Source organism: Haliaeetus leucocephalus, unplaced genomic scaffold (assembly GCF_000737465.1).
Source record: "Haliaeetus leucocephalus isolate CR32 unplaced genomic scaffold, Haliaeetus_leucocephalus-4.0 Scaffold932, whole genome shotgun sequence".
Taxonomy (NCBI): Eukaryota; Metazoa; Chordata; class Aves; order Accipitriformes; family Accipitridae; genus Haliaeetus; species Haliaeetus leucocephalus.
In genome coordinates, this window is record NW_010973368.1 from 1225867 (window position 1) to 1247885 (window position 22019).

Consider the following 22019-nt stretch of genomic DNA (forward strand, 5'->3'; position numbering starts at 1 on the left):
ATCCCTTCGGTCAGTTTGGGTCAGCTGTCCTGGCTATGTCCCCTCCCAAGATCTTGCCCACCCCCAGCCTCCTGGTGAGGGCAGGGGGAAGTGATGGAGAGACAGCCTTGATGCTGTGCCAGCACTGCTCAGCAGTAGCCAAAACACTGGTGTGTTATCAACAGCTTTCTAGCTACCAGTACAGAGCACAGCACTATGAGGGCTGCTACGGGGAAATTTAACTCCATCTCAGTCCGACCCAATACACTCTTATAGTGTAAGTCTGTGTGTGTTTGAGTAACCCTTTGTACTGTGTCTGGATGATGTAATCTGCTGATTATTCCTAGGCTTCGCCCTTTTCCTTCCCTGTGTCCGGAGAGGATGGGAAATATGCCGACTCAAAAACTCTCACAGGGGAGCCGACCAAGATCTTCTTTATTGTTCTTTATGTATTTTTTTTTCTGGAAAAGAAAAGGAGCACTCTTGTGTGTTGCTGGGGAAATATGGATGGCAAGGAGAAAATGAACCGATCCTTGGGGATTTTTAGTCTGTCTAAGGCTTTTCACTGCAGTCTTCTGTATTTGGTGACATAAATTAAACTTGGCCATTTGTCTTCTGTACTTATTCTGCTATTAACTCCTCACCTCCCTGTGTGGATAAGAGTCTCCTGTGCCAGCAAACCATCTCTCCTTGTATTGCACAGTTTACTGGCAGTGAGGCAAAACAGTTGAGCAGATCTGAGAGGCTGGCAGGGGCACACTGTCAGGCACATGTTGAGAATGGAGTAGGAGACATGGATGGGAGGAGATGGCAGGGAAAGGTGGAGTGGCCAAGGCAACAACACTGAAAAAGCTGCAGCATCTCCCCAGCTCCAAAAATAGACTCCAGAGAGCCATGAGCTGGCTTCTGAGAGGTGCTGAGCATATCCTGGCGCCTCTCAGTAGGACCCTCGTGGCAACTCCTGCTCCATCTGCCCTGCTGGGAGAGGAGAGGGAGCCAAGCAAAGAGTGGGCAGAGGGGAGCGCTGACCCACCGAACTCCCCTGCTGCTCCACCAACTCGTGCTATAGTGTTCCCTCGACAAAACACTCTACTCTGCCCATCAGGGAAAACCCACCTCTTCTGGAGGTGCTCTATAACTATTGTCACTTGAAATAAAATACGACTTTAAAAATTCTCCACAAAGTGTTTGTTTTGTATTGAACTGAGGCCTTAAAGACAAGATTCCATGTACACTATACCTTATAAAAATGTCTACTTGACTGTAACCATGTTAAGTGAAATAATACTGGCATTTGTTGGCATTAGGAAAATAACTCTCTGTTGAAGTGTTTACTATGTGTTTTTCATCTGCTTCCACTTTCTTTTGTCTTTCCCATTTTCACTCATCTTTCTCTCAAAGCTCTCCTATTTTACCTTTATTCAGTCTGCATGTGTTTTCCTTCTCTGTATCTTTCCCACATTTCAGACAGCCATCCAGTATTACAGTGATGATTCATCTGATTTTGAACCATGGGGAAGTCCACTGGATGGCGTAAGCCCAGAAGTCAGGAATCCTTGTTAGGTTTTGCATTTGTTTCTCCTCCCTCTCCTACCACCGCTTTTGGTAGTGGCTTCCTTTCTGTGTCCATCCTGTCAGATGGCAATGAGAATATTTATTCATCTATATAAAATACATTGAGATTGGGGCAGGGGGAAACACTTCACAAGTGCCAACAATTTCTTTTTGTTTTCTTGCCCAGCTTTTTATACTTTCTCAATAATAACATTTATTTAAGCCATGGAGAAATGAAAGATCACATAAAAGGCAATTAATTCTGGTGGTGCTAGACTAAGCCCCGAGTTGTCTGTGTTCTCTTCAGTATGCTTTTGACCAGTATGCCTCTGTTCCCTTGGAAATTGTGTGTGAAATTTTAACATCTTATCTCACTTGGTTGGTTTGTACTCTTAATACAAGTAACCCTTTTCCTAGTATAATGTCGTAAGCATTCTGACTCAAGTTGGTAATCATTTGTTACTGCCTGACAGCAATGTATTTTCTGGGCAAATAAATTCTTTCTTTCATTCCTTTCTCCGAGGAAGAATTGTATATGCTGTATAGGTTTTTGTTTGGATGCTGAGGGGATGTTTTTTATTTAGACTTGTATGTTGCCATATGGCTACATGGGAGAAAGCAAGATTAGAAAAGTACTCCTTGAATTTTGGGCAGAAGGCATGAAATTTGCAATTGTTTTGAGTTCCTATGAAAGTTCATTTATAGCCTTGGACTGTGAAACTTCTGTTACTGATAAGTAAGTCTTAATTGTTGCTAGAAAGGTCATTTATGAAACCAGGTCACTGCCCCTGAGGATGGCTTAGGGTTCCTGTGCCTATTAAAACCAGTCAGAAGCAGGAAGTAGAAATCTTACGCAAGTGTCTGCTAAAAACACTAAATCTTTTCTCAAAAATCAAGGGAGAAATTCCTGAAGATTTTATTAAAGCTTTGTATTCCATTCTCCTCCTATGAGGTCTCAAGCCTAAAGCAGTTGTGGTTTTCCTTCTGTTGGAAAAACTGGATGGATGCTGTTGGTTTGCTCAATCACTGCATTATGTTTCTGACATTGTTTTGCTAGCCTTAAAGCTGTGTATTTCTCACAGATGGACTGCTGTGTTTCTAAATGAATGTTTATTTAAATATTGACTGGCATTCAGAGATTTCAGAATTCTTACGGAGAAACTAAGTATGACGCTTATTTTACACTTGGAAATGTTAAGTTAGTAGTAGTGTCACAGTCTACTGGTTTGTAAAGTTGCTTTCTTTCTGCAGCTGTTGCATAACAATGACTATGGCATGTATCTTTATGTAAGTGTACAGTTCAGATTACAATGAAAATCTGGATGATTGTAAAGTTTTGGTTTTCAGTTGTAATGTAATTTAAAATTATAATGGAAGTATCCACTCTAATGCTTATGGCTTAAAGTTTTTTTTTTTCTTTTTTTTTTTTGTGTGGTTGTTTTAGGAAGTACGCAAGTAAAGATGTGAAGTGTAGCCAATGAAGGAAAAGTGAGACATTTAGGCTTTGTTTCTTTTTTTAATAAAAAGTGAAAGAAATCTCTTTCTGTTAAACTCAACTTATTATTCCCCTGTGTTTGTTTTTTATTTATTTATTTATTTCAGGAATTTGAAGCCTTTCAAACATTTGTGGAAAATCGACTTCCATTTGATATTGTTATTGATGGACTCAATGTTTCCCACATAAAACCCAGAAAGATGCACTGTGAAAATGTAAGTGCTGGTTAAATATTCATTAAGAATTTTGTGTGTGCTGATTGTAAAAGAATGAGTGCCTCATTATTACTTATCCTCTTGAGAAAATGATCAAACATTTTTGTAGCACATGTTACAATGAAGTTCAAAGAGTTATCTAGACTTCACAAATTAAAAATTATTAGTGGGAAGATGGTTCTTCTTGCATATTTGACTGTATTAGCCATAAAAAAATCATACCAAAATTTCCTCATATATGCAATGCTCATAGTTATAGCTAAGGTATCCATAATAACATTATTAGGGCATACACTGTGTGAGTGTGTATGTTGTCATAGTAATAGGGATTTGGGGGAACAGAGTAAATCTACCATATAGAAAATTTAGTCTAATGTAGTTATGCTGGTAAGAGTTCTTCTTAAAATAACCCCTTACTTAGTTCAAACCACATCCTGTACAAGTTTAAACTTTATTTCATTCCTATTATCTTAAGCATTTGAGTCCTGTTCTTACAAGGGCAGCTCAAACTGGCTTCAGTTCTTTCCACTTGGTGATTTGTAGAAGAATAATCCTGCTGGTTTTACCAATACCTATTATTGAGAATTCTTGGTACTCCCTTTTAGCATTTCAGTAAGAAATGGTTTAAGGTGGGGTTTTTTTGTTAATAAAATATTTACTTTAAATTAGGAGTAACAAAGTAGCTGCTCACATATATATTCCAAAGCTAGAATTTTAAGTTTTCATGCTCTTGAGATTAAAACTGTTATAAACGAGTTTGATAATAAAGGAAGTAATTTACTTCTAGTAATTACAAGAAATACATTTTTGTTCTAAGAACTACTTTAAAACTATTCTTAAGAAGCAGGATATGCTTTCATATATGTCGATGAAAGCAGCTGAGGTAGGGAGGTTAGATAAGCTTGCTGAAAGATGTTTGTTTGAGAGCAGCAGTGAAGTTTCATGAGCTACTGGCTCACAAAGAGGGTACTTTCCTTACTATGCAAATAGAAAAGGAAGTTTACAAGTTGTTTGGATGGGATCAAGGGGGAAGTGTTGATTATCTGAGAAGAATCCCAGGCAGCATGTAGTGGCACAGTGTTTTAAGATCTAGAAAGACAGATCTATGCTGCCAAAGAGGGGGAAGAGAAACCATGTCCTTCTTCAGTGTGGGCCTGTCCCAGTGTGGGAGCTCTGAACAGGATCCTGAATGGTCTGTAAAAGCTGGAGGCAGTGGAGCAAAGAGCCGAGCCAGCCTGGTTTTGATGGATAATTACTGCTGATTTCTCATCAGAAATCTTACTGGGAGGTATTAGCATGCTGAGCAGCAAAAACTGCCTTTGAGTTCCTCCTTAGCTTCTGCTGTATTGGAAGGACTTTGGGATCCATGATGCCAGGGAGCTCCAGAGGGACCGTATGGCGGCATCAACTTTCCATTTAGGTTGTTCCATATAGATACAGATCAGATCTCTCTTGAATCCCACGTATTTACAGATGAGGAGGATTTTTAGGAAGATCTGTCTTTCCTTCCTGTGCAACAGAACAGTAATGTGAGCTCACCCCATCTTACCTCCAGAATAAGATTCTCTTAGCTAAGATTTACTTGTTCTACCAACTATGTTGCTGTTATTTACTGCTGCATTTTGTCATGCACAAAAAATGTTAGTCATTGGAGTTTCCACCAGCTAGTCTTTTGCTGCTTCTGTTATCTGGATCCTGTTTGTGAGAGTGTGGAGTCACTACATGAGATAGGATGGACATGCCCATTACTCCTGCCTTATACCTGTAGATATTCACTGGCTGGATAGTGGGTATGGGAAGTGTATGTTTGCACTCTAAGCAACAAAATAGCTCCTTCACTGCCCAAAAGAAGTACTCTTCTAGACACATGAACTACTAAAGACTTTTTCCTGTATTAAGCCTCTATTCATTGAGGTACTTTTAAATTACTTTTTATGATAGATATCTTTATACATGATTATAGTATTAACTATTGAGTTTACAGTTTCTTTCAGCTGGAAACATTGTTTAAATGCGAGATAGAGCTAGACCCTAGCGAATGCTGTTTTATTTCTTCATGACTCTGAACTTCTGTGTTGTAACATGTCAGGAAAGGACTGTGTCTTTGTTCTGATTTTGGAGACTTCTGACAAGAGCGTGTGTTCTTGTTTTCTTACTCTTTTTTCCAAGACTGCTAAAAAAAGAAAGAAAGAAAGAAAACAACCCGCGAAGCAGAGCAATCCTTTCTTCTGTCTCCAAACTTTTCTTCCAGATGAGGGAAGGGAAGGCTGCAGGAATCTCTGCATGTGTTTCTCTCCTGGTTACTGGTGTTGCTGCCAAGTAGTCCCCCATCTGTGAATGCTGACCTCTCTGAATGCTGTAGTCTGTCCTTTGAGGGCTGACTCTTGCCACAAAACATCCTCTTTTGGAGGCTGCTATCCTCACGCCAGAGGCAGCTGAATGGAAAATGTGGAGTGGCAGGTCTTGGGGTATTCACAGCCTGCCTTATTAAACTCTTCAAGGTACAGAGGGAAACATAGTGCATAACTGAGAGGATGGAGAGGAGAAATAAATGCAAGAGAAGGTGGAGTCAGAGCACAAAGGATGGAAAAAGCTAAGAGTGAAGGCCACTGAGGTCAAGCTGGCTGGCTAGGACAGCATGACTGGCCCATTTTGAAGAAGAGGGGCATGCTGTGACTCTTTAGTGACCTCTTCTGTTCGACTTGAGAGGTAATAAAGGAGCAGTATTTCCAAGGACCTGTGTTTAAAAGCTGCCCAACCCGTGTTTTACTTGTAAAAAAGCTAAATTATTTTAAGTCTCTAGGTAGGAGTCAGTCTGTGCTCTTTTCAGGGGTTCATTACTGCAGCTGTTAGACCCAGTCAGGGTATTGTTGTATAAACTTTTCTGTTCCAGTGTATAGTTAGTGTGCACCAATGGTTAAAAGAGAAAATGGGATTGTTGCTCTCCATTTGTAACACACTGTAAGCATTACTATTAGCAAATTGTTAGGTGTTTTGGACCACATCCCTTATGTGATTTAGAGAGAAGAGCAAAGCAAAGGACATTGTTAAACACAGGAGAAGGCTTAAGATTTATGTGACAATAATATGGTAACTTAAATGCTTTCTGGTTTTTATATAAATTTAACAAAAAATACTGTTCCACTTTGTGATTTAGCTTTAAGAACTGTAACTGTTTTGCTGAAGACCAACTCTAGCTAACTTGTAGTCGTATGATTAAAATAAGAAAACATTGATAGAATATTCTTTTCTTTTTTCAAACATCCTAACATTTGTAATTCCATTTAGGCATTCCTTAGGCATCTTGGGAAAGGGCTGGGTTGTGTGGACAGGACACAAGTGCCTTGAGGGATGAGAAGGAAAAAAAGTAGAAGTTGGAGGAATGATTTTAATTCATTTAATTCCCAAAGTGTTCTGACATTCTGGAAAACTAGATATGTGACTTCCAGTAGCCCCAGACAACGTCAGTCCTCACAGCCAGCACTTACTTAGCAGATCATCATGAATATTATTGACTTGGCAGATTTACAGCAATATTCTGTGGCAGTTTCTCTAGTATATAAAACTGTGGGTTTGTAATTACAATCCCCTTTTTTTCCAGGTTAGTTTTATACTAGGTCAGTTTCCTGGTACATATCACCATGTGGCTGCATCAATTACTGACAAAAAGAGGAGGTAGCACAAGGGTGGGAACAAAGATTTTTGAGAGTGAGATCATCTGATATGAAGGCACTGCACACACAGTGACTGTAAAACTGCAACACTGGACATTAGCCAGCACCTCTTTTCAACCCTTTGCTTTTTTAGTGCAGCATTTTAAATTGGACATTAAAGTTGACTACAAATTAAAAGGTGTTATAGAATGGAAATTATTTTTGCTGTATAATCCAGACAATAGAAACAAACTCCCATAAAGTCTAAAAACATTCAGTCTTGTCTTTTTCCATTTTTTTTCTTCATTATGCTGCTGTTTAAGGCTGAACCTGATGCGTATTTGCCTTGATGAGTCAGTCACTGTTTGTCCCGCAAACATGGTAGTTTATAAACTGAGATATCCTTGCAGTTTAACTAGCAAAGTTGATTCAGGCTGTATCATGACGTTGAGTTAATCCTTTCCTCCAGATGTATCTAATTACATAAATCCTTAGCTAGCACAATGACATTTGGTACTCCCTGTCCTCTGCTGCCTCCACCTTTCACCTTGTAAAGGTCAAGAGAGGGAACTTCCACACAGTAATTGTCCGGTTCTCTTATTAAACACGAACTGTTATATAATTTGGAAATGTATTTTTTTCCTGTTTATCACAGTTTTCTGTAGAAGTATTCCTTGGAAGTGAGGGGCAATCCAAGTGCAAGCAGGATATCTGGGCTCTGGAGTATCTCGCTTTGCTTGCGGGAGAGGATTGAAGGGACTATGATGAGCTGTGCTCCAGCTGCCCCTAGACTGTGAAGGGCTGGGGTGGGGAGGCGAGAGAGAGAGGGGTGAGGGAGTATGATCAGCAAGTGCAATTTAAAGAGTACTATGCTATTTTTAATTTACATTGAGATTGGTATATGGTAAATGAGGTCCTTTTTTAGCTGTACCCAGCTGGTGTTAGATGTAACTGTATATATATTTCAAATGTGTGTTGGATCAAAGCTAACTCATAATTCCTGTCTTCAAACAGTTTGGCAGTTGGGGTCAGCTCTGCCCTAACTTCACCCTCTCTAATCTCTGTATTAAACTCAGGCATCTAAAAGATTGGTAAAATAGTTCCAGATTGAGTTCCTTAAGGCTGACAACACACAAAGGAATAGTTTTTGCTCTTGGCAGATACTTCAAAGTGATTGCTCCCAAACTTAATCAGCATGTCTATAAATGGACTACATAAGTTCATATAACTGCCATGTAAATTGCAGTAGGCCTGTACGACAGCTGACAAAGCCAGATCCTTGCTGTTCCCCTCCCCTCCCATCCCATCCCATCCCAGTCTGGTGGCAGCAGCTGGCATGCCACCCCTACCACACCTCCCGCCTGCAGCAGCAGTCAGCTCCTGCCAGCAAACCTAGCAGACATGCCCTCCTGCACCTCACCGGCTGCCACAAAAAGCCAGGCTCTGACTGCTGTAGTTGGGGGTGCTCTGTGACAGGCAGAGGGGATGGGGGACATGCCTGGCAGCTATTGCGTGTGTCTTGCAGGGGAAAAGCAGCAGACTTGGTGAGTGGAGGCTTCTCTCTGAATTGGAGAAGGGTTCTTTGACTAAATGAATTGTGTGGTCACAAGTGGCATAGTAATCATGTGTGAACAGATTATTGCATTTTGTTTTTCCGTATATTCAATATTTTTAAATTAATAGTATCAAGGGGATTCAAAGTTGAAAACTAATATTCTAGTTTTAGTTATTCTAGTGGTTCTGTAGTAGTTATTCCTGGACTCCCTGCCTACTTTAGCAGTATGGGAAAGAGTGGGTAGAGAGAGGCTGCAGCCTTGAAGGGAAAGCTGGGAGTGAGAAAAAAGTGTCGTCAAGATAGGGGAGAAAACCAGGATGTAGGATACTAGTGTACAGAAAAATGGTGAATGGTCTTGTTACATTTTTTAAAAAAACCCAGCTGTGGCCAGAGAATTGAAGAACCTTGATGAATTATGCTTCATAAATTCAGCTGAGAACTATCATTTTGGTATGCACTTTATTCACATTTTCAAGGCTCGTTTTCCAAGTATAAAGACAAATATCAAGATAAAAATAACGCTTCAAATTAAGTTAAAGTTAAAAAAGAGGGGAAGAAGAACCCAAAACAGGGCACCTATGACCCATCATTCTCTTGGGTTAGTAACCCACATCGACTTTGAAGCATAATTTTGTTTCTTTGAAATCTCTTGTGCCTCTAAAGCCTCTATGATGAAAAAAGGGGAAACAAAGAAAGTATTGGAGCTTTTAGTGTTTGGGGAAGATAGTAAAGCTTTCTCTCCTGAGTCCCGCTTACTAAAAATTATCTTGAGGCCACAACACACAAAGAAATTAACACCTGTGAATACATATATAGTTGACAAATACATGTACTAATATGCTGAGGGTTTCATGCGGTAATTTTTTCCAGTCTTGAAGACTGTCTTAACTGTGCAACTTGCATATGAGAGATCAACTGCACAATTACTGAGACAGTGATACTTGATACAAAATATGAGCGCTACTAATGAGCTGTCGTGCAAAACAAACAGTTACTTAAAAATTTGCCCCCAAAAAAGTCGTGCATGGAAAAGAATTTTTTTCTTCTTTGATTCATTTGGCAGCATCTGTGATTTGTTCAAGTACTTTACTGTCTGTAAATGAAGCAAGAATTAAGTAGATCCATGAGTCATTCTCTGTTCAGAATCAATACATCCAACAGAGGTCTTATTTGTCATACTGTGACAGTTCATCAATTCTTCCGCCCACCAACTCTTGTCTTACCACTCAACAAAGCAGTCAGATGTGTGTTTGTTCATTTGCTCCTAGCCTTTTCCATCTCTTTTTTTTTTTCCCTGTCTTCTAATGGTAGTCCAAGTTTGCATTTCCACAATAACAAAACATTTGCCCTATTGCTCAAGATTGGAGAGATTTGTGTCTTTGTAACATGTGTTTCATTCTTTAGACCTGTGCTTTCATTTCCTTTAAGCATTGCACAAATCGTAAAGATGAAGATTTTTGGTATTTTCACTGAAAATCACCTTCAGCCTCTGTGTAACATGATCTTAGAAGAGAAAGGAGTTCAAGCACTAAGGGGTACCCTTGAAACGTCACCTATTTTTAGTGTTAAGAGATATGTGACTGGAACATTCAGCATTGTGTTCATTTCTCATCAGTTAATTTCTGGGGTTCCTTGAATATCTCAGCGGGTGGACGAGTCAAGTTCTTCTCCAAAGCCACATATGAGAGATTGATACTGATATGCTGAAATCTTCCCCCTCACCCCTTATATTGGGGCCATCTTAAAATAGAATAGATCAGGCTAGAAAATTTTGGTCGCCAGATTCAGAAGAGTAAGGCTGTTAAGCTTCTCAGGAGAGGTGACTGAGACTAGACTCATTTGCCTGTGAAACCTAGGGGAAAGGCCTGGCCTGCAAGTCTTCCTTCTCTCCTCGCAGTTCTTCTGAAACCTGACAGTTTCCATCTGTGTCTAAAAGAGAAATAAAAGGCATCTAATACATTCAACTTGGTATACCAGTACACAGTAAGTGAAGGTGTATTGCACATCAGTGTGTCAGAGGTTCTGGAAGTACTTCTGCAAGTGGTCGGCATGTATGCTTCCACCAAGGAAACACATGTGCTGACTACGTACCTTGAGCCACCCGGTCTGGCCCTTTCCATAGGGGTATGCTCCAACATCCTTTGCTGCTTCTGCAGCACTGAGAGGGGAGAGTAGGAGGTAGGTAGGTCTTCTTAAGAAAGGAAATACAAAGTCAGGCTGGCTACCTGTTAATACAGGGAAACTTTCTCAAAACTTTTAACTTCCCAACCTTGTGAAATGGGGGGCAAGCTGGCAGGATTCCCTGACTAAATGCCTCTATAGGTGACTATAGAGCCGCCTCAATAGGTCAACTCTAAGCACCTATTTTTCCTTTCAGAGGTTTCCAGTCTGTTTTTGTGTTTCCTGGTGAATACAGCAGCAGAAACTGAGCATGTTAAAAAATGTAACTATCAGGCATTTTGACAACTTCTCCCTGTTGTTTTCTCCCAAAGTCAGGTACTTTGTGGTGTTGCCTCCCCTTACTATTTGTAACCTCTGTTGCTGGCTATAAAACTGAATAAAACCCCTCTGATTAAATTAATGATCTCCATCAGTTTCTGTCTGGCATTTATAATTTCTACCTTTGTATTTGGCAATAACAGCAAATCAAAAGTTAAGGTAAGTACAGAAGCACCCAAGCACTCCTTTTTTATGAGGGGAATTACATCATACCTTTCGTAACAAGAATTCTTCTAATCACTAGGAATATAAGCTTGAAATTCAGCAGAGCAGAATGAACGTGCCTTGATGATTCATGTCCCAGTGAACGTGGTAACTGTAGCAACAGGCTGTTGTATGTTGTAGGGAAGTCCTGCTAAAAGCTGGGTGATGAAGTCAAATGAAGGCGTCTTCTGAACTGGATGAGTCTCTATCTTGCTGTTTGCACTTCTCCCTCAGAAACCACAAGATGAGTTTTCTTTGGGCAGCCCAACTGATTCACCTAATCATGGAATTTTATCAGTGTGGCAATAAGAGGTGTGCTGGGCCTCCAAATCAGAAACCTGGTCTTTAGGGTACTGAACAGCTTCTTTAGAAGTGATTCTTGTATGGGAAGTCTCCATAATAGTGAGAGACTATAGTGCTATTAAGATATGGGAAGCAGGCCAGAAAATGTGAAGGTTGGGTTACTATAGGCCAATTCTGTGTAAGAGTAAGTATTTGTTTTGAGCCTGAGGAGTGCTGGGTTTTAGTGTCATCTTAAAGGTAGTGTAGGTAAAATCCTCAGAACAACAATTGCATTCATTCACGTACATCTGGATTTATTTATATATTTTGAAAAGCAATCAATTTTTGGTTCACATGGCTTTTACATCTGACATGCTATTTTTAGTAAAAGTAGAAAAGAAAATGTATTTGGAAGCTGTGTTATCTGAAGGAGAAAAGGTACAATGAAACAAAAGCCTAAACTGCATTTGGATTTCTTTATGAAGTTATGAAAGCCTAAATTTTTTGAACAGTAGGTTATCCCAGGGATTTCAGTATATTGACATAATGATTAATGATCCAACAATCCATTAAAGGGCATTTGTTGTTTTTTCTCTAGTTGCATTCTACTTGTAGAGCAAGAGTGGAAGAGACATTTACATATAGGTAATTAAATATATTTAAATTGAGGTTATAAAATTATTACAATCTGCAGTGAAGTTTAAAACCAAAGTTGAAGTAATTTTATTGGGTTAAATCTTAGACTCATAGAAAGTCAAGTACAATTGTCCATAGCTTTTAATCTAAATCTCTTCATAAACTGATTGGTTTATGTTGTTTGGAACATGGAAGTAGGAACTCCTCTTTGAATCTAGGAGACCAGTTTCACCAGGATTAAAATTCTGCACTGGGAACACGACCATGCTGGCAGTATGATTTCTTAAAACCAATTCACAAGAATTCCTATTTCAAATTGAACTTATGAAAAATTGTAGGAACTCTTAATTCTTATCCAAAATACCGTTGCCCATTACAGGTGACCTTTTGCATCAAACAGTTATTATCACCTTTTTCCGGTATTGATTTTGTACATCAGATGCAGAGGCGACAGGCAAGAGGCTATCCCTATTCTTTTACTTATTTTATTTAAGGGTATGTTTGTGCAGCTCCTCCAAACAAGGGAGGGGGAAGGGGCAGGGCAAAAAAAAGTCAAAATAAAATAGTCTCCAGACTAATTCAGAATTACGCCTTTATCTGTGATATGAATCTAAATTATATCAAATTAGATTAAAATAATGTGTTTACATGTGCTAATATAAAGGGTAGATCTCATTCAAATACCTGTGACTTCTCTGTAGGCTGCTACCAGGACCATGCCGTAAGTGGAGTCAATTTCTAGAAATTATAAGAAAATTTTTTATCCTCTTTGCTATTAAAAAGATAAGAGCATTCCTTTTGTTTCAAACCAAAGTATCTAACCTGTCTAATCAAGACAGTGGTCAGAAGTGGATTAGGAGTGCAAGAACGAGACAAGTTTGGAGGGACGATTCCAGTTGTTATAGTCTCCCAGTTTTTGTTACTGATTTAGGAACTTCTGGATGAAGAAATTGCATCCTGACTAGCAAGTTTAATTGCTATTGTTGGCGTTTTCTTTGATAAATTTATTTAATTACCTTCCCAACTTACTTTTGCCTTTGGTTTTCAAACCATCCTGTGGCAGTGAGTCCCACAATTCTACAGGATATGATAATGCATGTGCTTTTGTTTGTTTTAAATCTGCTGTCTGTTAATTTTGTATGATGGCCTCTGCTGCTTGTGCTGAGAAATGGTGAATAGTCCTCATTTGTGCTTTCCAGCAAACTTGCCATTTTACAGACCTTCTCAAATAACTAGCATATATTCTTTCTATAAATTACCTGGAATAAAAAATTGCAAGATAGGTATCACGCAGATTTTTGTTTCTTTTTCATTTTTAACTATGTTCCTTTCTTGATAGTGCTTTTGTTCTACCTGGGTGTATGTGATGACAATCAGGGCTACTATTAGGCTAAAGAGTAAGCCCCTCAAATTGGACTTGGGAGACCAGCATTTTATTGTGTAATGGTTGATCTCCTGCTTGACTGTGAGCAACTCTGTTTGAAGTATCCTGGTCTTGCAGGTTACCTGTAGTTAATTATAACACATCAAAGTTTCCTGTGGATTTTTCACTGTTTTTAACAATACATTCTTATTTGTCATAGAATGAAAATTCCTAATAAGCTTTTTTTTTTTTTACTTATTTAAGTGTAAGAGATGGGATGAATGTAAGATTTTAAATAAAATTGAAAATCAGTTGCACCTTAGAAAGGTTTGGGAGTTTGTGTGTGCCACTGCAGCAATCCATTGCAGTCTCCCATGGATGATGGGTGGTGTGCCTCTGCTGTGGTTAAATTACAGTATAGCAACAGAGATAGCAGGAGCAGGGAACAGTGATTTGACATCATCTGTCTTAACTCCCCACCAGGAATGCAATTGAAACATGGTCTGGAATAGTACAAAATGTGAAATGCCTAGCAGCCTTGCAGGCATGTCTATTAATGGTCATAATCAGACCTGATCTATGCATACAAAACGTAATTAAGCTATTATCATACATGCTGGGACTTGTAAATTATTTTGTTGCTTGGTATCATGTGAGCAACAGGAGTGATGAGGTAAGAATACTAGTACCAAGAACATAGTAAGAAAGCTATGGCTACCTTTGCTGTTGCTGTTCTTTAAATTTCCAGGAAAAAAAGCCACCCCACAGGCTGATTTCTAGCATAGGCAATGCTACATGGGTTCTTCCTCTGTCATACAGAATAAACCTTAGGAAATACAGGGATTTTGGGGACTGCTTCTAGGAGAATAGTCATAGCAATGTGACCCAAGCTGAAATAAACTGCAGAGGAGGTCCTGAGTTGCAGGATCTCCTGAAAATGAGCCTCGTATCTGCTGAGTCACCTCATATGCACGTCATGGTAGTGTTGCAGGTCAATCAATGGCTTACTGCTGTGGAGGTCGATCTTGTGTATAAGCTCATCCTTATCTCCATGTGTAAAGAAAGAGAACTTTCCTTAGTACTTGCAGAAACTCTCTAAGCACTTTTCCTTATTTGCTTCTTAACCTGATAATCCCCTGTTGCTTACGTGATTTTACAATTTTTTAGATCTTCTGGCTTGTATTTTTCTAAATGATAAAGAGTGAACTCAAATGAACTGGATGAACCGTATATATGTATTTACTTATTAGTAGTCATGGTGCTAACTGTTACACAATAGAAATCTTCACTCCCCATCCTCCTAGAAAGATGCCTACCTCAAGATCTTAAAAATTAGTCATTGAGAAACATTAGATGAAGATATAACCTTATAAAACATCATTTGAGTTCTCCTTTTTGTGTGCATCTCCATCAAATAAACATTCATATTCTCTATTCTATAAATATTATTTCCTAAATATGATCCCCCAAAATTACATTTTAAATCACTTCGAATGCTTAATCTCTGGCATTGTACTTACTGCCCTGTCTCATTGTTAGGAAACCTTCCTCTTCTTGAGAAATTCTCTGTTTCAAATCATTTACATATTTCATACTAATCTTCACAAATATCTACTGGTTTTTCCTTTCCACCCAGAGATACTAGCTTGTGATGCTGTTTCTTCCTGATGTATTATTCACCAGTCAGTTCTTAATGATCCAAATAGTTCTTTTCACAGTTCTAGCTAGAAACATGCATTGAAGTTATAATGAGTCAGGTAAGTCAGAAGCTAAAGAGGTCATCAAAATTATGTAAACATAATACACTCTATTTTCCAACCAATTTTATAAAGTATTAACTGATACTTCTGTCTAATTTTTCCAAATAATTTCTACCACTTCCAGGTGCTCCATCTTCTTATCCTTGCACAATGTTTCCTGTAGTGACTGTTAAAACTGCACTTGTGCTTCTGTCATATTGACGATACCAACTTTTATGTAAATCAGGAAATATTAGTGATGCTTTTGTCTGTCCTCATCATTGTCTGGCATTCATCCATTTACCTGCTCACTTCTATGATCGCCAAAAAGGAAACAGTGAGTTGGCAGTAATATTTCTTCTGCCTCTAATATTTTGAATCTTTTTGAGTCTTGCGCTTTTAAGGAGTCATGTTGACATGACTCCATGAGCAAGCTGTGTACCTTGTGTGCCATAAGCTCTCTAACAGAAGTTAAAAGCCAGTTCAGTTCCACTGGTTCTGTGGAGTTGTTCCTGACTTACGTGGTATACCAGTGTGGGAAGAGCAACCTTGCTGATGCTTTCTCTCCTTGTTCATTTCCTAATTGTGTGATATTTGGGTAAACTAGGTAGTGCTTACACTGTACACTGGGGAAAAAAAAGTAGAAGTGTGATGCAGGTGCTTGTTAGAGCTGTGGTTCATTGGAACTTGAGCTTCTACATTCAGTGCAAGTTTGACAAAAGTACAGTGGAAGATAGGTGTTCTTTGAATACTACCTATACTACTACCTGATTGATTGATTGATAGGAATTTTCTTCCACCACAGCCCTAAGCTGCCACACCTTTGAGTAAATAAAATGTAGTAGTAGTAAGAGGGTTGCAAGTAAGTAGTCATAGACCAGAACCAGTCTTAATGATGTTGATTTACCTGCTTCTTATTAGGAGCAGTTGTCCTGGGCTTGTCTAATGTTAATGTCACTATGCTGCTTTCAGCATCTGAAATCATTTACATGATATCCCTGTAAAATATTGCACTGTACTGCTTAAATCCATCTATGTATGATGGCCCTAAGTTTCAATAGTTAAAGGAAGTGGCTTAAATAAAAGAACTGGAGGCTTTTGACATTTTCACTTCTCACTGATATGTGTGTATCTTCATATTTTCATGCCTTGCAGAGTGAAAAGCTCTAACTTTCCATTGAATGGGCATCCCCAAATGGGCTTTCAGAAATACGAATGCTATAGGTTAGGGATTTCTTTTTTCTCATCCCACTCACTCTCATTTCCACAAGCCCGTTCACTCTGCCAGCCTAGCTAACATAACCAGTAATATGACACAGAGTTTTAGCCCTTAGCTATCTGATAAATTTGGTAAACAAAATACTTATGAAACTATAGCACTCTCTTGCACTTGAGCACTGCTGTTTGGTCCTGGGTGCTCCAGGAGTTGTTAGGTGGTTATCTGCATCCTTTCCATGGAAATGGACAGAGGAGGGAAAGATGCAACATAATTCCTCAAATGCACTGGGTGGTATGGTCATATGCAAATACCTGGAAACCATAATGCTGAGTCCCCAAACCAAAATTTGCTTAAAAAAGATAGATCCTTTTATGAAGTAGAGGGTAGATGGTTCTTACTTGGCTTCTGTTGTCTGAGCCGTTCTGGTGGTCATATTTTCATATTCTCAAGCTTATTTCTCTTGACTACAAGCACAAAAAAAATGACTAAGTAAACAAAGATTTTTATATAACCAGTTGCTCCCAGGAGGTGGAGCTTTTAGACAAATGCCAAATAGCATCCATAATTCATTTGTAGGAGCTGACAATATTATCTGTTTGTCAAATTGCTGTATCTTATCTCCTGAGTTAAAGAAAAATACTTCAGATACAACAGTGGCCTGCCCAGTGTCCAGCTATTGAGTATTGCAGACTGTTATCAATAAACTTATATTAAAAGCATTGAAGTAAATTAGGTCTTGTGGATTGTAGCTATTGTGGGGGGCTTTCAGACCATCACTGCCTAAGATCTCCAGGCATAGATATTGCTTGTATTGTTACTAGTAGTAAAATGGCATGAGTCTGCAGTGATGTACAATCAAAGTTAATGACTGTGTTAAGAAAAATAATGCTAACCCATAGTTTACATTCCCTTGTGATACACTCTGCATCAGATTTTTGCTGTTTTTGCAGAAACAGTATGTTACTTACCAAGTTGTGCAGCCTTGATCCAAATGAGACAGCTGAACCTCTGCCTCATGGGACTGGCAGTGCAAGGTGTACTAGTGTATATGAAAGTCCCCTAAGTTTTCTCCAGCCTGGTAAATATAAGTTATGCTTTAACCAATATTAAACAGATTCCTTCCTTGGTCTCTCCTTGCTGAACGCCTTGGTGCATGGTCTACCTGGGGTAGGTGGGCCTGACTGACCACACAGCTGCTCCTGCATCTCAGACCTTTGTGCTTTAGTTTGCTTCTGCTGATTTTTGTCCTGTTGAAGGGAACATTTTATGTGTCCTTTCATATTAAACAAATCTTTTATCTTTCTGACCTTCAAAGAGAAATCACCACTCGAGTAGTGTTTATTAATGTATTTATTTGTGTTAAGAACTGCAAAATTGTTCTTATTAGAACAATTGTTTTTGAAGGTAGCTTCTTCATCTCTGAATAGTAATCTGTAGCAGGCAACTGGAAAATAGTACTAATGAGAAACAGAAGAAAAGCAGTGTGAAAATTGTGTTAAAATGTTTGCTGCATGTTGTAGTCAAATTCTTTTTTTTGACTGCAAGCAATCGATTTACTGATGGGTTTCCTTGGTTATTGTGTCGTTCTACCTGGACAATAAGCCTGTTGACCTGTGAGCACAGAAATAGTCTTTATTTTAAAGTTTTTGTGGAACTCTCAAGTTTATTAAAACATAGGATGACGCTGCGGAAGCATAGGTTTAATGTGCCTTGAACAGCATTGTGCCTGTGCCTTCTATAACAGTGATCTCCCCAGCTGCTCCCGCACCTTTCCTCAAAGAATAAAAGTACCATCTGGGACTTTTTGAACCACAGGTTGGAGAGGGGGAAAACACTTAACATCAGACTAGGTCAGTGACGCTGTGTAGACATCTGCATAGGACAGTGGTGAGAACTAAAGTATTGGTATCTTTTAAACTGTCAGTTTCAGTCTTACAAAGCCGATTTCAGTCCTGCGCCAAGTTATTTCCTATCTATGGAAAGGATCAGTCAAGCTTATGCTTTCATTTTCATAACACGCTATCACCACCGCCACCACCACCACCCGGAGATCCTGCTCACATTTTGGATTTTCAACACTTAGATGTAACTTCTGACCTACACTGTGAAAATCTAAGACTGGCACAGCTGCATTTAGTTCACAAATGTTCCTTTCTAATAGCTAGTTTTTTACGTTCTTTCTAAAATGAGAAATGATAAAAGAAACTCTCTTATGGCCTTAGGTCATTGTATACAGCTGCTACAGTAACAGTGGAAATGCGAGAGTACCTATGTAATGGCAAAGGCTGGATTTACAGTGAAAGATGGCAGACCCCTGACACTGTGACTTCAGCTGGGACAATCACTCCATATACAGTCACTGGCTCTGATAGGTAAAGTTTCACTTCTGAAACCTATACAAAAATAAGTAAAACCTCGTACCTCTTCATTTTTATGAAAATAAAGGTGAAACAAACCTCACGAAAATAAAGGTGATGTATATGTAGTACTTGGTGCAATGAAGCAATGTATAGTGATCAGTAAGAAAATTCTGTTGAAGAAACAGCAGTGCAGGCAGAAGGATGAGAACAAAGGATAGTATTGATATGTGGAAATGCATAGGTAACACTTCATGTCCTTTCAACTTTTACATGTTTATTTTCATACTCTTGTATAATCATGGATAGACAGAATCACATAGCTCATCTCCTTGGTATGGAGGGTTGATACTGATAACCTTTTAATACTTTGCAAATCTCCAGGTTTTGGTACAAAACAGTGCTCAGGAGAGGTGTGGATAAAAAAAAATTAATGTAAGATGCCCCATATATATTGTCAAGATCTTGGTATTTATTTGTTGCAAGAAAGAATATGAGTAAGAGGAGAGATGAAAGTATACAATCATATCAGCTACATAGAAAAAATATCTCCGAGAAGATCAGAAAAAGAGAAATATATTTGGCCTTTTAAATGACTCAAGAAAAGAGGACATTCAGAAAATTCAAACTCATGAAAGGAAACATTTTACTGTCAGTCCACAATTAAAATACAAAACTTACAGCAGCTAGGACTGGGCTCTAATTAATTGTGAATTGAACATTTCCTAGTTACTGCCTTATCAAAATGCTACTTTGGATTTCAGAGTCACCCTTTCTCTTCCATCTTTATGCCTACTTCATAACTGCTGAGCCAACATCGAAGGGTCTGCTTGCATGTTTAAACCAACATTTCATTTTTTGTAAGTAATTGGGAAAGAAAATGGTACTGTAGCTGGTTAACAGAACTTTTGGATTGAGAAATTTGACTGGCACTACAATGACTTACAAAATTCAACTTCCAAAAATGCCATTATGCAACTAAAGAATGTTTGTTTGTCCACGTATTTCTTGAATTGTTTGTTGTAAGAGTCAGAAAAAATTGCCTGTTTTTCTCTTTTGCAATTTATACTATCAAATTCAGCAATTCCCCCATTGTCCCATCTCTTCTTTAGCCATCATTTCTGGAGTTCTTGGCATTGTTCATTTAATAACAGGCTATGCTAACTATTGTCACTGTCCATTTTTCTTTCTTTTATTCATGGTTGACTTTTATTCATCTAAAGATCATGATGATGAAAATACTACCATTCAAAAGGAGTGACATTCAAAAAGTGTGAGCAAGAATGGTCACACTAAAAGGTGTGGCAGGAGTAAGGTCTGACAAGGTGGCTGAGATCTTTTAGAAGTGACAATCCATTCTGAAAAGCCAGACTCCATAAAGCTAGTGTCTCCTCCACCTGATGATCCCACTCCTGCCTCCCCATCCTTCATGTCATACACACGATTTAAATTCTCTGTTTAAGTTGTGTATATATTTCTTTGGTCTCTGCACGTATCCTGCCTTGATTCTGTTAATTCTCATAGGAAATACTGCTTCACTATCTATCAAATCACTACTTGTCATGCCTTTGGGAATAAGATAGAGCAGGATATGGCCATAATTAGATTGTATATTAGAAAATACGTTTCAAAACCTTTTTTTCTTACATGCCTCTCTGCTGGGAGGGATAGGGACCTATCCCTGTCTGCATAGGAGAAATTCATAACAGTCTTTCCAAACCTAAAGTTAATTTACACAGGTTTGGTTTGTATTGTGCTGCTCTCTGAGCTGGTCAGTAGAATAACGAACAGGGGCGGCTCTTCAAGCTTGTTTGAAATTGGAAATTTTACCTACAGTTTATAATATAGCAGTATATAATGTCAGAGCCTATTTACAAACATATTACGTCTACGTTCATAACAGTTTCAGAGATTATCTTGAGCAGGTTGCACCTTCAGTTGAAATCAAGTAGAGCTGTAATTAAAGATATCTCCATTACTGGCATAATAGCCAGGCTGCCATGAATACAGGAGAACAGAAATTATGCTATTACTTCTGTACCTGACCTGAATCTGTTTATGGTTACTCTGCTTTACTCTCCCCACTACCCAGGATTCAAGAGGGCTCATTCGCTTGGATGCAGTCCATGGAGTATCCTTGTAGTTAATTTTGACCTGGAAGTAATGTGTCCACATTCATTCAGTGCTGCAGCTGAGCCAAGTCCTCCAGTCAGTGGGAACACTGGACTGTGCAGGACTTAGTACCCAGTCAGTTTGGACCTGGCTGCAGAAGCATCCTCAGGATGCCTCTGAATACAAACTTATTCTTTAGGCAGCAGAGCTATATTTAGGCATCACCTCATCTGAGCAAACTGAGCTTACTGTACCATCCTCAATCTATATTAAATCAACTCAGGTATCTTTGCTTCCGTGGTTTAGTTTTCCTACTCAATCAATAATCTGCCTTTGATTAATGGAGTTGACTGTGAAGTCAAGAGCAAAAGCTGGCATCTAAAAATGAACCGCAAATTTTAATGAATTGTGATAGGGAGTTAAGACATATCTCTAGTGAATGCGTCAAGAGAGGATAAGTCAATTCTAGGTGTGGAGTCAATGTAGACAGGTTAAAACATGTTAAACATTGTGTGATTGCTGTCATTGATGTGTGAAGTGCTGTCACTGGTAGAGTTTTGCATGGTGATGTGTGTGTTGCATCAATCTAAATAGTCCTACTGTAACAGAGGATACAAATACTCCCAACAATATTGTTTCTGCAGTATTGTAGAGATCCCCAGTGTCCTAAGGGATAATTCCCAACAGTTAGCTGTTGACTGTCTGAAGAGCATAAAGTAAATGAGGCTGATTAAGCTTAGTGACTGTTACTTATTCATCCATTACTGCTTTCCCTTCTAAGTAGCTACCCCCTTGCTAGTCGGGGCAGGTAATCTGTAGGGGATCATGAAATGTGTATGCTACCCCTGCATTTGGACCTGGAGACTAATTTACATTGTGTCATCGGTAATAATGTAGAGAATATAAGAAGCAGCTTCCATTGTGTTTGGTGCTGTGATAATGGTATTGAATCTGCTTTGGTGAAATTACCAGGCTCAGTAAGAAAGTCAAGGCTTTCTTGGAAGCAGCACTCTTGCCTTCCCTGGATAACTGGCTGTGCCGTGGGAAAAAAATCCAGCTTCCCATCATATTTCTCTCTCCTGTGTGTGATACTGAGGTACACAAGTTCTTTGAGCCTCTTTGTCTACAATATGTAAAAAGGGAAATAAAAGTGATGA

At 38.9% G+C, this 22019-nt stretch overlaps 1 protein-coding gene across 3 annotated transcripts in view; it reads left to right on the plus strand.

Annotated features, from left to right (window-relative positions):
* The window catches only part of KIAA0391 (KIAA0391 ortholog), a 53057-nt gene that overhangs the window by 21405 nt on the left and 9633 nt on the right, over positions 1–22019 (plus strand). For all 3 annotated transcript variants that reach the window (XM_010583651.1, XM_010583652.1, XM_010583653.1), the window contains exon 4: positions 3136–3243. In XM_010583651.1, coding sequence (XP_010581953.1) covers positions 3136–3243 — 108 coding nt within the window. The remainder of the gene's footprint in view (positions 1–3135; positions 3244–22019) is intronic.